The 17,230-nt window shown below is 40.9% G+C and overlaps 1 protein-coding gene and 1 long non-coding RNA gene across 7 annotated transcripts in view; both read right to left on the bottom strand.

The window, feature by feature from the left end:
- Positions 1-17,230, bottom strand: part of MKX (mohawk homeobox) — a 48,666-nt gene that overhangs the window by 20,308 nt on the left and 11,128 nt on the right. For all 6 annotated transcript variants that reach the window (XM_064405955.1, XM_064405847.1, XM_064406024.1 and 3 more), the window contains 2 exons: positions 16,928-17,081; positions 15,372-15,707 (listed from right to left, as the gene is read on the bottom strand). In XM_064405955.1, coding sequence (XP_064262025.1) covers positions 15,372-15,707; positions 16,928-17,081 — 490 coding nt within the window. The remainder of the gene's footprint in view (positions 1-15,371; positions 15,708-16,927; positions 17,082-17,230) is intronic.
- On the bottom strand, positions 7,303-8,915 carry LOC135291950 (uncharacterized). The gene is made up of 2 exons (XR_010354592.1): positions 8,408-8,915; positions 7,303-8,144 (listed from the first exon to the last, which is right to left on the bottom strand). It is a non-coding gene; the product is annotated as an uncharacterized LOC135291950 (long non-coding RNA).

The raw sequence follows: 17,230 nt of genomic DNA, 5'->3' as shown, positions 1-17,230 counted from the left end.
CATTCCCCTTTCAGCATCCTTTCCCAGCACTATCTTCTCTTTACAATCTTCCAAAACTTTCTGCTCTTTATTTTCCTATCTGTATTTATTTCCTGGCTCTGAGTTTTTATTTTCCCCTTCATTCCCAATCCTTTCTTCTATCTTTTCCCTCCTAGAGCTAAAACGATACTCCAGCCGTGACCTACCTGAAAAGAAAGTTACATCTTTTAAGTCCATTGTCAGTACTAAAGGGATGGAAAATATCTCAAAAAGAGCTAAACGACTATTCCAGTCACTGTCCTGGACAAACAAGTGTAACTCCCATCAACAGCTGGAGGAGTTCAGCACCTGAGTCAAGTTATTTCCCATTTGCCACCGGTGACTGTTTGGCGTGGGAGTCCTGCTATAGCAATCTGTCCTCACACTAGGGCACGGAGGCACAGACAGAATTTCATGCAGTGGCTGCAGGGTGTTGGTGATGAGAAAAACAACTCTGATAATGTAAGTCCTTTCTTCACTCTTAACTGAGAACAGAACCTAACTGTACTGCAACTTTGTTGAAACTTAAAAAGCAAGGAAGAGACCTGTATAAATTTGTAGACAGCTATGCACCACTTCACCCCAGTATTCTGCTGGATCTCTAAAAAAATACCAAAACATCACAAGAAAAAAATCCATGCATGGCATGCGTTGTGTAATCACGAACACTAGTAATGAAAGTCTTGCTCTTGGCTTCAAATAAAGTGGTGTAACATCCTGTCAAAGGACAGAATTACTACACAAGCAATTAGGTCAAAAGGATAAAAACACTAAGAAGCACTTGCTCCCTGAAATTCTTGAGATCTGCCCATCAAAGCAGTAATGTTTGCTTTTCAAAGCAAACAAAACAATAACAGAAACATGCAGTAGAAATCATCTTTACGGCCAACACTGAAGACAAATTATTGGGGAACACTTTTGTTTTTTGTGGTGAATAAATTGCCCCTGTAACAGTCCCCAGCTGAAAGCCCATTTTCCCCTCCAGCTGGTGCTGCCTGGACAAGCTGGAGCTGTCTTGTGCATGGCTCAATCCAACTTGCACACCAGATCTTAGAAAATTTTCTCTGTTTTCTTTGTCTCACTCTTTTTATATTGCTTCTGGTGGTTTTCTCTGTGTGTTTTTGTTGCTGCTTGCTTCCCACCCTTACCACTCTCCAACTGCTTGCTGGGCAGGCACAGCAATTCCATGTAAGGAACACAGGAAAGAGAAGCATTCCTTGATTTTTCTGTGCGCAGTAACTTGCACGACATTTGATCATAGACAGAGATTAAGTCATTCATGAATAGGGCCCAAAGGGAGGAACAACTCCAGAAAAACAACCCTCCTCACTGTTAGTGAAGCATCCAGGACTCCACAATCATTACTGCCACACTTACAGTTCATAGCCGATCTGGCAAAGCAAGGAATCCAACTGCAGGCTCTGTGGTTTAAATAAAATGTATCTACAGCAGCTTGGATCAATGTTTAAAAATGTTCCATGTTGGTTTAGTCCAAGGGCAAGCTTTTAAAATTAAAAGAAAACTTTGGCTTTAATTACAGATTAAAAGTGAAAGTTGTTTAAAAAGAATGCATATTCTAAGAACAGCAATAGAAGTTACTTAAAATTTAAAACTCATTTTTCTCTCTCCCAGAGTGTGACAAGTCTCCTTGTAAATATTTAAAACACAAGTTTAAAACTATTAATTTGTGGACAATATTTAGGGTGCTTCTGCCTTGCTGTTGTGAATCTTTGGCAGAGCTCAACTTTTTCCTACATTTATACTTTTATACTAAAATAAGTGTCAGATTTTGATGCATGTTACACTGGCCAAAAAATAACCACAACTGTAACTTGTACCTCGTTTTCGTCCCCTAAATTTTGTCACCACATATGTGTGAGGCAGCAGATGTCACCACCCTGTACATAAATGCAAAGGGTTTATTCCAGAGCAGCTACAAGCAATGTGATCCCACAGTGGTTAGGTGCTACAGTGGAGAAGCTGCTGCTCTTGGGACGATTTTCAGCAACAATTGCCCATCTGAAAATCATTAGTGCATAGCAGTGGATTTTCCACATGTTCATATGCTGGACAAGCAGGTTGCCCTTGAAGTATGGTTCCCTGGGGGAAGAAGGAAAACCCAGAGAAAAGTATTCTATTGTCAGATCACGGTTTCACTAGAGCCAGACAAAAATATGGTCAAGCATTCACATGGCTGCTCTGCTGGCAAAACGATAGGGTACCGAAATGGAGACAGCTAATGAGGAAGGCAAACAATGAGTCTCAGGAAGAAGACCTTAAAGGAGTACAGATTTTTTTTTTTCATTTAAAAATTCAAAAATAGGGGTAAGTATGCAAATGTAATGACTTTCAGATTACTGACCTTTCTTTTTATAAGGTCAAAAAGGTTTAGAAAGGGTAGTATTTCCAGTAAAATATCTCATCTTTTAATTCAGCTGTGTTTGAAGCACCAATAAGAAAGTATTGAAAGAGCCTAAGTAAAAAAGTGTATGATTCTAACTAGGCAGTATTTGTTACTTAATGCCCCATTAATCGATAATTTGGCTTGAAGGAGGAAGAAAAGTTGGCAAAAGGGAATGGAATTCTTTAGCTCCTTGTTTTACTTAAGAAAAATTCCCAACGGGCTTCACTTAAACAAAGAACTTTAGTTTTCCACTGGAAAGACAAAAAGAAAATCTTGGTCTAGCATGTCCTGCCACATGCTTTAACTACACAGTAAAAGAGTATGTACTTGGATCCCAGGCACATTTCAAAAGTGTAGTATTTATTAGCTGCTCTGTTGCCAAGTTCCACTATTATCATTTTATTATAACTAAGGTATATTTTTACTAACTAAATTATATTTAGGTTTTTAGTTTAAGCATTTGAAGGCCTCGGAGTGTCACGTACAGATGACATACAATATATCAAAGGCCTTTGTTGATTTTCTCCCTCCTCTCCTCTCCAAACAGTTACCCTGTATTTGTGAACTCGGGGCGCCTGATTTACCTAAACCCATATTCCAGCTGTAAGATGTGCAGGGGCCCAGGGAGCAATATCCTGGGATGAAGCAGAGCTCACCAAGGATGAAGCTGAGCCCTGTGGGTGGATATCCCACTGCACACATGTCCCTCACACCCTGAGGGGCAGGACAAACCCATCTCTCCTGACTACCTCCTTCAGACACCTTGCTCCAACACTCGTCTCTCCCTCTTGGCCAGCTCACCTAGACCTGGCTTTTGTCCAGGACCTCCTGTTCCCAGCTGGGGGCTGGGGGTGTTGCATGGTGGGACACAAGTTCCCCATGGGCAGTGGTGGGCAGGAGCCAGTGGCTCATGGGGAGTTTATCTCAGCAGAGGTAAGCCATACCTTCTGTAAAAGGAGTTTTGGTCTTGTGGGGAGGATGGAACCACTCCTCTGGAGGCTGTCCACACACGATGGGAAGATGAGACAGCCATGAGGCAGGAGAGGGTTTGGTGGGCTCACATCAGGCTGAGTGTTGCCACTGCTCTGGACAGGGAAGGGGTGTTTCTGAGCAGCCACAAAGCCCACGGGCAGGTATCAGAGCTCCCCAAAGCTCAGCAAATGCAGTAGCACCACAGCACTGAATGCAGCCTTCATTTTTCCTACTTTGTGCAAGGAATGAAGGATAAGGACTACCCAAATATGAACACTTACATTCTCCGAGGCTCAGAGTCTGATCTGTGAGCAAAGATCCCACTGAAAGCAGCAGGAGTTCACAAAGTGAAGTTTGGAGACATTTGTGAACACATGAACATTGTGTGTCAAATCATGTAGCACTCTTTGGGGCCAAAACACTCAAAACACAGACCAGATCTTGGCAAAAAAAAAATTGGATTTTTGCACTTCCCAGCACTACCACAGGATTGCTTTTAAAACATATCAGAGTGCCTGTCCTTCAGATATCAGGTGAAGATAAAGGCCTTTTGAATTGGGTATAGATATAATTGTCAACCCTTTCTGAAATAAGAGGGAAGAGAATCAGGTTTGTCAGTCTGTGATTTGAATGAGTTATAGAAGAATGAGAAATATTAAGGACATTTTCCTGGTATAGATTCACAGCAAATGTAATAAATACAAATTAATGCTTATGTGCACATGTAGCAAGGAGAAATTATCACTCACATTCTCATTAGACAAGGAGAGGAAACAGCAGCAGAAAGGCTGGGACAAAATACTAAAAGGAAAACAGGCTTATAAAGACACCTGCCATTTTTGTTCATTTAATTGTTTAAAAAAGTATTTCTTCACATTGGTTTAGACAGCAAAAATAAGCGTTTGCATGAAACAAAAGATTACTGGGATAAATACCTGCAGGTCAGCCTTGTCTTCTCTGCTGACTTTTGTGAAAAAGACTTTCAGCTTTGCAGGGGCAATCTGGAGTAAGCAACTCAGCAAGGTATGGGATTTGAAAGCAAGATATATCATTGTTTGTAGACAATACAGTTGGGAGCCTCTTTTCCTCTGCCTCTGCAAAATTCACTGCCATGGTGAACTTCTGCCCAGCTCTGAGCTGAAGGCACAAGCACAGCAAAACAGCAAGAGAATATCATAACAGAGCACTCAGGAAATACATGTGCATCTGTGTGTATGGGTATATATGAAGCACTGTATATCTTACAAACACCACTATAATCTCAAGTGCTGGCCAGAGCAGGACAGCTTTTTTCGTTTCTCTTCACTCCAGAAAGTGTCACTAAAAATCTGGCACTACTGAGATTCAACAAGTAGGAGGCCCAGAACTACTGTAATTATGATATTGCAGACAGAGAGGGGCTCCAGGTTCACCCAGCAGCCCTGCTCCCCCAGCAGACATAAACTTCACAGGCTGCACGTGGCTCTCTGACACTGCTGCCACAAACAGTGCTGCAGACACCCAGAGCTTTCCCTGATAAAGGAACAAAGGCTGCTGCCTTCTGGAGGAAGCTCCTATTTGAAGATGATCCCAGGGAAATTATTTGATGCAAACATCAACAGCTACACCGGCTAAAAAGCATAAAAGGGAGAAAAGTAGGACAATGATTTTAGTGTGTCTGTGTAAAGGACAATCCACCACCACAGTGCAAAGCTGCCATAAATAGCCAGGAGCACAGCATTGGATTTGCACACCAGATCCAGAACCTGCTCCCTGAGCAGCCACAGTGGGACAAAGCCAGGTCCTGCTCCTTGGGGTAGAAAGAGCAATTAGACAAACAGGGCCCTGGGGTAAAAGTCTCCCTGAAGTCAAGGGCCGAGAGGAATTCTGCAGCACACCAAGACCTCATTAAAACTGCCCGCAGTGTCTGGCCCACAAAGCACACCCCGTGCAAGGAGCGCAGCCCTGCCGCTGTTTTGCAATGCATTACAAAATACCTTGGCTAGCAGAAAGAATTTGAGGCAATTTGCTCCTGAAGAGCCAGGTCGTGAAGAGCCTTCATTTTTCCAGAAAAAAAAAAAAAAAAGAAAAAAAAAAAGGGATTTAAGTTGACAAATAGTAACAGAGAGAAAAAACACCCTGACAGAGTAAGGGGAGATGGAGAAAGGGACAAGGTTTAACTTGATCTTCGAGGGTGTAAATCTGTCAATACCCACAAATGACCACAAGGCCACATGCCAGTTTTCACTCTGAGATACCGTAACTAAGACATTTGGCTGGTACCTCACATTGGAAAGAAAGTTTTTACATTTAGAAATGTAAAACATTGTAACATTTAAGGAATTTTGGCTACAGCCCACTAGCCAGCCTTCCCCCAGCCTCAGCTAGGGGATTATTTTGAATGTTGCTTTGCTTTTCGTGCATCTGTTGCCTAAATCAATGTGGAGGCATGAGGGAGGGACTGAAAATTGGCTCTAGAAATAGTGGTATATTTTAGTGTCATAACTGAGAGTCTTGGCAATCCCTTTTAACTTGAAATGTCAGTGCCATACCAAATGATCTGGTCATCATAACCTCAATTTCTGGCCATCAGTGAAAGAACAGAGATAGAGTCTCTGACATCGGGTTTCAAGGCCACTGTGAAAAATTAAGGAAAACAGATTTCATGCCTCATTAGAATTTTGCTTTACCTATTTTTGTGTTTCTTTTCAGCTATTCCAGCTTGAAATGTTTATCTGATCTCCTTCTGTTTGAATAGTTTTTCACTTTTCCAGATTTTCTACAATGTAATTTACCTCTCCAAATCTCTTCCCTGCTTTAAAAAACTCTCGGTCCTTCTTTTTTTTTTAGCTCACATAAAACTCACTTATACAAGCCTTTTGCATGCTTTTACTGTTAGGACGTATTTCTCCTTTAGCAGATCTAAAGTGGTGATTTGATGCCAATTTAATGCCATAAAGCATAAAAGACCTCAACAGGTCTTTAGTAATCACTGGTAATTTCCACATCTGCCTCTTTATCTCATACCCAAGTTTTTAAGTCTGTAGTGAAGTGGATTTAATATCACTGAATCCAACTCTGGCTTTCTGGATAATTAGAAATTGAACTCTACAGATGAACACTAGACAAGGTTTTGCAGAACAGGTGTTTTTAAAAGCACTCCCCTTTCTCCTTCAAGCTGACAAAACTCCCATTCACAAACAATGCCTACAGGCTCCTGACATTTTCTGAATTGCTCTGTACAAACTCATCCACAGCCCAGAATTATTCCATGCAGATATCCCTTCAGTCCACTTCTCAAATTGTGTCAAAACCCTCCCAAAAGCTTCTCTGTGAGTACACATGAAATATCAGAAGTCTGGTCTCACTACACTGCTTTCATCATTATGTTTCTGGTATTCACATTATGGACAAATGACCTAAAAAATTTCAGTTAAACACATATAGGAGGGTTGGGTTGGTTTTTTTTTTTTTCAAATTACAGAATTACTTTTAAAACCCACAAATCTGCAAAGGGAAATAGGATTTGCTGGATCAGATAAGATCATTTGTTTATCTTGTCAGGTATGTTCAGTGTCTAGCTTTTTAGAAAAGAAAATTAAAATGGGAGGAAGCAATGGTGAATAAAACTAATTTTGCTGTTCAATACTGTATCCTTTTTTACAGCATTTTAAGAAGAATTAAAAAAAAAATCTCACCCAAAAGAAAACAATCCAGTCTTCTTATTTCCCTAATTTTTTTCTATTACAATCAATAGCTAAATTCTACCATTTGCACCAGCACAAATACAATTTTTTAACCTATTTGAGAATCATCAAACACTGCTTTGGTGCATGAGAGTGGAGAGTTTCAAGCGTTTGCCACTCATATCAAAATCTTGCCATGGTAAGGAAAACGTGTGTGTTTGTGCATGTAAGCAAACACAGAAAGACCCAAAACATTTTCTTTATTTACAGCTATATGACTGAACACAAACAAGCTGCTTTTCACTAGTTTCACCACAGGCATAAAATATTTCAGACTCCAGGACTACTGAGAAGCTCACAGTTTTTTTCACCAGTCATCATGCTCCAAATTTACAAGCCTCACTCAGATGGTTATTACTGGGATGTACCTGCTTAAATCCCTTCCACAGATGGGAGAGTGAACACTGTTCATGCCAAGTTTCAGTCTGGATTGAATTTTTACAGCTGGGTCATAAATTTGCAGATTAAAAGGGTTCTAATGGAAACACAGGTACAACCTTAAGTACAGCAACATGAACAGCAGCAAGGTAACTAAAACTGCACGAGGGACAGTCTGCACTACAAGCAGAATCTACCAGGATTTACCCAAAGTCACATTATTTCTCCCCAGCAGCGGCGGAAGGAGGCTGGGACATGCAGAAAACTCATGCCAGGTGTGAAGTTTCAATTCAGATGTTTTTCCAGAAAGAAGTGAAACTTTTATGGGCTTGCCATTCCTTTAAGTTTACTGCCCCAGCCAGAATGTGAAAAGTCCAGCCCTTTTTTCCCTTCTGCTACTACCCTGTCTCGCCTGTGCCTGCCTTGTCTGCACCCTGTCCCCTCCTGGTCACACTTTCTTGCACTGCACACAGATTAGTATGTTAGTAAGGCAGTGGTTACTCGTGATGAAGATTATAGATTTCATATGTAAAAGTGATCCACTGGGCAATAAGGAAGAGTTTTGTCCCTGTCATTTCTCTTCATGCAGGTGCCGTGAGCAGATGTCTTGGTGCAGGAACAGAGTCAGCTGCAGCGCCACAAGAGCCCTGAGGAGCAGGACAGGCACATTTCAGTGTTGGAGCCAGAACAACCCAGTGATCTGCCCCCAGCCATGGCTTTGTCTGCTCAAAAGTGCTACCCCATCACTGATATAAAGTTGTGTGTGATTTCTAAGCCACTTCTGATGAGGTGACAGCACACATCTCTGTGTTTTATTCCTCTGTTTTGCTATTCCATGTATAAAATCGTGCTATATTTTAAAAGTTCATTGGCATACATCTCCCCTTTGCCACAAACAGCTGATACTCACATTTTGCTGCTGGGTCTCCTGGGTAAGGGACAGAGCAGACACACCCTCCTTTGTGCCTTCAAAGCATTCTGGGGGACAGCAGCAGTGCCAGGGCCCCTCTGCATGCACACCAAGGCAGCATGGGGCAGCCAGGCTACGGAGACATCCCACGGGATGCAAACCACTGCTCTTGCCTGGTGCTTCCCTGCTCTGTCCCTGGCTCTTGAACAGGGCTGCAGCACCCAGGACCTTCTGCTGCTCTGCTCCAGCTGGTACACAGCTCATTTACCTCGTCTCGTTACCTCCCCCGAGCCCCACTCTGCCCTCCTCTCTGAGCAGTGTTTCTTTTTGCAGTCTGGATGCTTGCAAGGCTGAGGCACCCCTGAATCAGGGCACAAGCCATGGCAAGGCAGCACGTGAGCCTGGCGTTTCTGCTGCAAGAAATCTGCACACAAACTTGGCTACTGGGGAAAAGTCCTTCTCAGGCAGTGGAAGGAGAGAAGGAATCACATCCATTTCACTAAATGAGTTTTCCCAAGCTGTAGTTTCACACACTCTTTAAATATCCTTAAATTAACTGCTAATTTTCTAACTAATTTCCCTATTATATTCATTACTAACCATGCAGTCTAGAGCTAAAACTGGAAAACAGACTGATTTATGACTATGTGCTTTTCCATGCACATAATTTCCTGAAACATTCACATTTTGGCTGGCCCCAGGTTTTAAAACCAAGCATAATTCTGAAGACATTCGGAACAATGGGAAAATGGGGATAAATATTTTTTTCTCTTTGAAAACACCTTCACTAAATGAGTGAAGCCTAAGACTTGCCAAAGAACAGCCCTTGCTGAGGCCTGGAGCATTGACTAACTCTAAAGAGGAGTATTAAAATATATAGTTGTTAGAAATTGGTGACCACACATTTTTCCTGCTGTGTCTAAGAGAGGTCTTGGGCAAGCACAGGGACCTGATGCTTTTTGGCCACTGCAGTGAATATTTGCATTGGGAAAATTTTAATGGTCTTGGAGAAACAAAGGCAGGCTTGCTGTACCAGCACAGGCAGCAACAACCCGTGGCCATAGAAACATGGCTGGTGCCCTGATTTTTTTGGTGTCTTCTCTGATTTTTCAGTCAAATGTTGTAATATTTTCCATTTCAAATCGTTCATGCAGGAACATCCCATTCCCTACAATGATAAAGCTGTCAGGAGTCCTGACACGTGCTGCTCTGAGGCAAGCTGGTTTGCAGAAAATCCTCTGCAGCCAATACCTGGCTCAAGACAGTTTTTACTGAAGCATGTGGAAAATTTGCCATGACATCAACAGAAGCAAAACCAGAAGACGTGCCCACAGTCTGCCTCTGCTCTGTGGGGTCTCCACAGCAATTACACCTGAATTATAAAACAGGCACAAATATGCTGCTATTGAAGCACATCTTATCTGCATCCAGGCAGATCTCCGGAATCTTTAATATTTTGTGTTTAAACAGAAAAAAAAGCCTTAAACATTCATAACCTTTTTGCATCTGAAAACAAACAGATAAACCAAGAATGCACAGTTTTTGCATCCAGCACCTGTGAGAAAACAAATACTCTTTTCCAATGAAAGAATGGAGAGAAGTAGCACAGGAAAACTGCACTGCCCAGAGTGCTGCTTCCCCTCCCAGCAGGGCTGGCTCCAGGCAAAGCTCTTCCTTGCTGGCTGCAGTCCCTGGGTGCCCAGGCTTTTGGGACAGTGCTCTGCCCCAGCTGTTGCTGTTCCCAGTCCACCCAGCACTCTCTCCCTCCATTCTCCTACTTGACAGAGGTTGGAACTGCTACATTTCCACGAAAAAAGGTTCAGTTTTGGTGAAGCACTGTTTTTTGGGGTCATGTGGAGAAAAGCCTGACCCACTCCCCTTGCAGCTCAGGTACTGAGAAATCAAGAAACTAAAGAGAACTAAAAAAACAGCTTATTTGATTTGTGGTGTTTGAACTGAAAGAAATGCAATAAGTGAACCAAACTAGCAGGGAACGGGTGGGATCTTTAAAGTTCTCAGGTTTGGGCTATCACATCTGGTGTATTAAACCTGATGCTTCCCGTGCAGTAAAGCCATTTCCTTTTATTCTTTCTTTAGAAAAAACAACAGAACAGTAAATTAAACACAATCTTCTCCTCAATTCTCAATTCCATGCTATTTTAGTTGATGAATCAGTCATGTAATAATAAAATTCCTGCAGAAATACGATCTTAAATTGTAACCTTCAAATTGCAGTTATGCTGCTGTGTGCATTTAATACTGTACTTGACATTCACCTTTTATATTTCACTTCTGGATGACATTAGGATCTGCAAAAAAGACCTCCTTCAGCTTTCCCAGGTTACCATTTATTTCAAAGTATCCCCAAGGTCTCCAGCACTGTTTAGATCCAACTTGCAAAAGTCACTGCTGTGAGCAGTTTTTGTAGGTCCCTTGAGTTGTTTCTGAAAACAGGTTCCATTGTGTTCATATTATGCTTTCAAATTTTATGGCTTATTTTTAAATTACACGTTAATTTCTAAAAATGTTAAATTGCAAGGAAAAGTTGGCAAGGACCACACAAAATCACAGCACTGTTCTGCAGTTTGTGTCTCTCTACAGTAGTTCTGTGCATGGCTACACCCTTAATTTAAGTGCTCTGTAGGAATGTGGACCTGATCCTGCAGAGTGCCGAGGGTCTCATCAGAGGTGCTCAGCGTGCTGCAATAAATGACCCAGGATAGTGCTTTATAAATCACCAACTTTGCAAGATCCAAAGGAAAGAAAGAAATGAAGGTGAGAGGAAAGAAAAATTCAGTAGTAATGAAAGCATCAGAAACAGAGCGCACTCCTGAGTATAAATGTCTAAAAATAGAGATCAAACATCAAAAATCGGCCAGTCATTCAAGCACTTCTTTAAACCACCCTCTTTTCCAGGCCTGCAAGTCTTGAGTTTCCTCACTGTTTTTATTTGTTCTGGCTTTTCTACTGTGCTAAGTAACATATAAAGTGAAATCAATGAAAAATCTGCCTACAGAAAAAGGACTCCCTGTCCTGCTATTTCATCTCTTTTTTCTCTTGCTTTAATTTTTCCTTCCTTTCACTAGACAACAATATCCCAGAAAGCTGGGAATTTTTCATTTCCTTGTGCTACAATGATGCAGAACATTTTGTTTCTGCAGGTGACTGACAATAGGGGACTCAGGGAGCACTGCAGCTTGATTACAGAAAAGTCAGCATTTTAGTGATCCGTAAACCAAAGACTGACGTTGCCTCTTTAGATTAATATTCAGCTTCACTACAAACATTAGATCTTTTCCTTGTAGATTTCTGGAGTGCTCGTTGCAGTCAGGACTGTTATTTCTGCATGCATTTGTACAACAAATACGGGTAGACAAGTCTGCTTTCACTTATTCCTGTCACACAGAGAACCCGCTGTGAGTGACTGCATGCCAAGCAGTTAGTGAAAACCAGTTCTCCAACACGGCTTTTTAGCTAAACAAAAACATTGAACCGAGCCTTTCAGTCATCAGTTTAAGACGCATATTTCACCAATTATCTATACTTATATATTATACCTGCACCAGGATTGATCTGAACCGAAATTTTCTGCTTTAAGTGAACACACTTGTGTGTGTCCCGCTATATCCATAAGAATATCAGCTTACGACAGAAGGGCTTATGGAAGCCTGTGCCATCCCCGTGGCACCGCGCTCTTCCCCGGCTGCCGGCACTGTCTGCCCATGCCGCCTGCTGCAGCAGCTCCCTGGGGGAGAAATGCCCAGGGAATGGCAGTGTGGGCACTGCACCTGCCAGGCTCCCACTTGGGGTTTGCTGCTCCTGCTCCAGCAGCGAAACTGCTTCCCATGAGCTCACGGTAATTGCACGGAGGTATAAAGAGGCTGCTCTGCCGACAGTCACTTACACAGCCTGTCCTTGATCTTTATGTGGGATTTCCCAGTTGCATGAAGCCGGAGTAGCATATGGTCCCGTGTTTATAAGCATGTTAATGGCTGAAATGGGAACCTCTACAACCCGTTTTCCTTATAAAGTTTAAACTGCAATTTCTTGTTTTTGTTATTGGACACTGCACGCATACACCGTTAATTTGGCTAGGCTGTTGAGACACGCATGGCCACGCTGACCCCGGGCGCTGGGCACACAAAGCAGCTCCAGACACACTGATGTACCTGAAATCGGGGTCCAGACCCTAATCAGAACCAGACAGGGCGAATTAGCTTTCTTACTCCTGATCTGCTACAAAATGTTACCTTTCCAGGAAAGCACGATAGAGAATTAGCTTAAACTCCAGTGACTTCCCGTCCTTACAGGCACAACGACCTTGCCAAACATTTCTCAAAAATAAAACATCAATCAGTTCTCACTCTGTGCTTTTTGAAATGCTGCTTAAAATGTCTTCATAAATTAAAATATTTAGTAGGGACTCGTACAAGCCTGCAACAGCTCCTTTGTGTTAAAAATAACCTGTTTTGTGCTACAAGAAATTGCAGTGTGGAACTTCTTTTACGTGGTGATATCTCACTTAAAAATACACTTGCCACTTTCAGGAAGGTAAGAGTGGTAAAGTCAGGCATACTGTGCTATTTGCTTAATCAAAATGTATTACAGCTATTTTAGTAAAAACACAGATAAAGGTCTAGTACTGTACTGCACTGGGAACTGCCAACCCAGGTATACCAATTACAAAGAAAAAACATTAAAAAAGTATATCATACTTATTTATCTCTCCTTACCTAACAATCATGTGGATAATTTCATCTATTTGAAGGTAAGTTTCATAAATGGACAATACCTTGAAAAGATATGCTTTCTTAATTAAAAGTTTAATTCCTGCATGTGTAATATCAGAAAATCATTAATGGGACTGTAATCTTGTAACTGAAAAAAGCCCATTTATACCTTATATTTCCTGAATGTTCACACATCTATAGCAGTGATACAGCAAAAAATTCATTATATATATATATATCATATGTCTATGATGTGTATATATATGATCTTTTTTTTTTCTTTCTACATAACCCTTGTCTGCTTTTGAAATGCAAAAAGAATAAAACTATATCCTAAGAGCTGCTGGTCTGTTCTCAAAAAATGTGAAAATGTCAAGGAAGATATTTAGGAACTGAATTAAATACAATCTCAGGAGGAGTTCCAGGAATGTCACTTAGGAACTTTAAGGACAAATATACTAGTTTTTAGTCATTCCAGCACAGCTGGTAAATTTACATAGCTACGGTGTGCCACCCTCAGCCTTCACATTAATGATCATATTTTTCAGTGCAGCTTGAAATTTGTCAAGAAGAACTTAATTCAGTAGCAAATTTATTATAAATTTTAGAAAGTCATTGCATCCATTTTTAGGTTATGATATAAAGTACAGAAAAACAGAAGTTTACATATCTGAGGTTCTGCATCTGCTTTTGAGTAACTTTTCACTTAAAAATAAAGCTTGGCAGACAATATACTTATAATGCAGGCCAAATGCATTTGGTATGTTCAGGAAAAAAACCCAAAACTAACAGAGAGAGTTTATTTTGAAACTTATTAATTGAGCATGCACTATTCTTTCTCTCCACGAGACCCCATTTCTCTACAGGGCCCCAAATCATTCCCAACAACCTGCACACACAAACATCCTCCTAATCCCCACCAGAACTCAGACTTGTGACCCTTCCACATGGACAAAAAAACCCACAGGAAATGTGCCAGGAAAGAAGAAAAGAGGGGGTAAAGGCTGCAAAGTGGAGAAGTTGCAAAGGCACCTGAACCTGCCTGCCAAGGAAGCCAAGGGGAACCAAGTGCAAAATCTAAATCTGTATTAACTTCACTGCAAAATCCTCCCGTACTTTTCAGCAACATCCATGCCCAAAGTGATGCTGCCCTCAGGGTGGTCCCAGACAGAGTAACCTGCCAAGAAAGGCCCAGGACAACAAGGGGCTGCTGCAAGGAGTTGAAACCCTGAGACACTGGTGGAGACCTTCAGAGACTGAGGTGCAAAACTTCGTGTTTTTCAAAATAAATTTTTTTTACCTTATGTCCAAAAGAAATACAGAAGAAGTTTCACAAGAGGAGCCTTCCAGCACCCCCTGACTCACAGGAACTTAAGCAAGTCGTGATCTTGCCCTGATTTACAGCAATTTACTGGCATGAACCAGGCAGTCCCATGTGCCTTGCTCTGACTGGTAATACAGTGGATGACATTACATCACATTTGTATGTTTTTATTGATAAAACTAAAATAATAAACTATGTTTAACCCTTCAAAAACCAGCAAGGTAAGGAATTTAATGGCCAAGTCTGAGGCCCCTTAGCTCTGGAGAATGATGCAGAAATGAGTCTTCACTAATGCCTGTATTCCTAAGAGAAGCATGAGCACCAAAGGGTCACATATTGGACAAGGCACTCTGAGGACAGAAAAGGTGCTGTATAACAGGGGAAGGACTCCACTGAAGGACATATGACTCATGTAAGTGTCACAAATAGCCACCTTGAAATTTCAAAGCCCTCTTCCTCCTCCCAGCTGTGGCTAAGGAGAACTTCAGTCCTCCTCTAGTCCTCCCTTATTGTAATAGAATACACAGAGTTTTCTCCTTGCTTAGGCTTGTCTTAGTGCTAACAAAAAGTGGCCTATAAGTGTCATTTCAAAAATTATCCCCATTCCTCCATTTGAAAAGCAAACCAGCTTCATTAGTGGTCAATAACTGCACTTCACTGTGATACTGCAGGCAGAACTTCTCCAGAGACTGAAAGGATGAACAGGATTTATCCACTCTGATATGAGAGGATGGACAGGAGTAATCCACTCCCATGCAAGAAGATGGACAGGAATTTTCCACTGTCAAATGAGAGGATGGACTGAAGTCACCCAGTCTCATAGAAGGCACAATCAGGTGACACTTATTCAAGAAGCCACTGTCTACTGAAGATGTCTGTAATAGAAATCATGCAGAAGAATATCCCTTACCTGTCCGATAGACAAAATTGCCTTCTGTCTCTGATGATGATGGAGACACCAGTTCTTCCTCAAATTCATTGGAACTAAATGAACCAGAATGATTCCTTTGCCTTGTTTTTTCCATCATAGCTGCATTAGTAGCCATGACGTGTCTCAATGAGTCATTTAGGTAACGATTCAGTAAGCTGCTTTTGTATTTGGGGGGTGACACGTAATCCTCATTGGCACTTGCTTCTGCTCTCACTCCTGATTTTATTACTGAGCTTTCAGTTTTAATCACAGTGTGATGAACTGGTTTGTTATATCCCCCTTCATTCATATGGTTTCTGGGAGGATTTTCTCCATCTGAAAACAAAAGAACAAAGATACAGTAATACAATGAGTACTTAATATTTAACATGAGGCTTTCTCTACATGTTTTGTTATATTGTGATAAATATAATTAAAACTAGACAGTAACTTCAGCATTAGACACTGATTTTAATTTTCTTCTGTTCACACATTGTTCATAGTAGTTCCCATGACTCTCAGATGTTCCAGGTATTCTAAATTAATTAGCTGTAGAAAAGTCTTTGAGTCTAATTTGTTCATGAGTAACACAAGACAGGTAACAAAGAATTGGAAAGTACCCTAACTCAATGATAATAATTTAAAAAGCTGTGTGAATAGGCTGACTCTTACTGTCATAACTTGAAATTTGGTTCACCTCAACACCACAGAATATTTAGGTACATTTATTTAAACTGTACTCTTTAAAATGTTCTGCAAGCAATCTTTTCAAGGGAAGTAGAAATGTGAGTACATTCCCACATTTTTCAAGAAATGTGAGTACAGACTGAAGTTGGAACAAAGATATTTGAAACTGAGTACAAATCGAGACATACTCTTCTAAAAATTCACATACAGATTTCTGACAATGTTCTGTAGGATTTGTTCCTGTCATTGTATCTCCATGTCACAACTGTCTAAAAAAAGCACTCACAGACAGAATTAATACAAGAATTCTATTAAAAATACAGGGTACTTAAAAAAAAAATCCTGCTTTTGTTAATTTGAGTAACAAAGAGAATTCCAGGACATCCTTTATGAAAAACAGCTGCTAACAAAAATACATCAAATAAATAACAGTAATATTCAGTTTACCATCTAAGATGCCCCACTAATCAACCCTTTAATGATGTATATTGCTATAGCCCTTCCATGAAGGAAAGTAACAATCAAATGATTTCTCATTTCTTTATACCAACAAATGTAATCAATTTTTCTTCCTTTAATGCAGACTAAAGGAATAGGCTTGTAGAATGCAAAGGAACAAACAATTATCTTTCTAGCAACAATGAAATATAATAACAAGCAGCCAGATTGCCACCTTGAACAACTTACACAATCCTGCTTTGCGAGGCTGCGCAGCAGTTGGGAGCCAAAAGAGGCACTTAATTCACAAAAACAACAAAGGCAGATCCACTGAGGGTATTTGTGATTAAAAATTAGAGCTAACTTGGGTATCTAGTACTTTCTGAATATATTTAAATCAGTTCAAAATCGATAAAAGAGCATCAACAAACCTTCGGAGCATGAGTCATCGCTGCTCACGCTCAGTCGCTCAGCATTTCCCTGAACATATTTGTTGTACAGTTTTATTCGTAAAGCCCAGCTAAGATCTGGCTGCCTGACAGTGTTCTTCAGGCGACGTCTTGCGTTGGCAAACCAGTTTGATACCTGCATACAAACATGTGTGTTAGCTTCCCTTGAAAATCAGGCAAATCAATCAATCCATAGAGCCCTCAAGAGTCTTATGTGTGCTTCAAGGGGACCACAAACAAGAGAAATATGAACAGAAGTCCACAAAATTACCACTAAGCAGAGCA

This window comes from Passer domesticus, chromosome 1, assembly GCF_036417665.1.
Source record: "Passer domesticus isolate bPasDom1 chromosome 1, bPasDom1.hap1, whole genome shotgun sequence".
In the NCBI taxonomy this organism is placed as follows: Eukaryota; Metazoa; Chordata; class Aves; order Passeriformes; family Passeridae; genus Passer; species Passer domesticus.
This window is presented reverse-complemented; position numbering and strand designations above follow the sequence as displayed.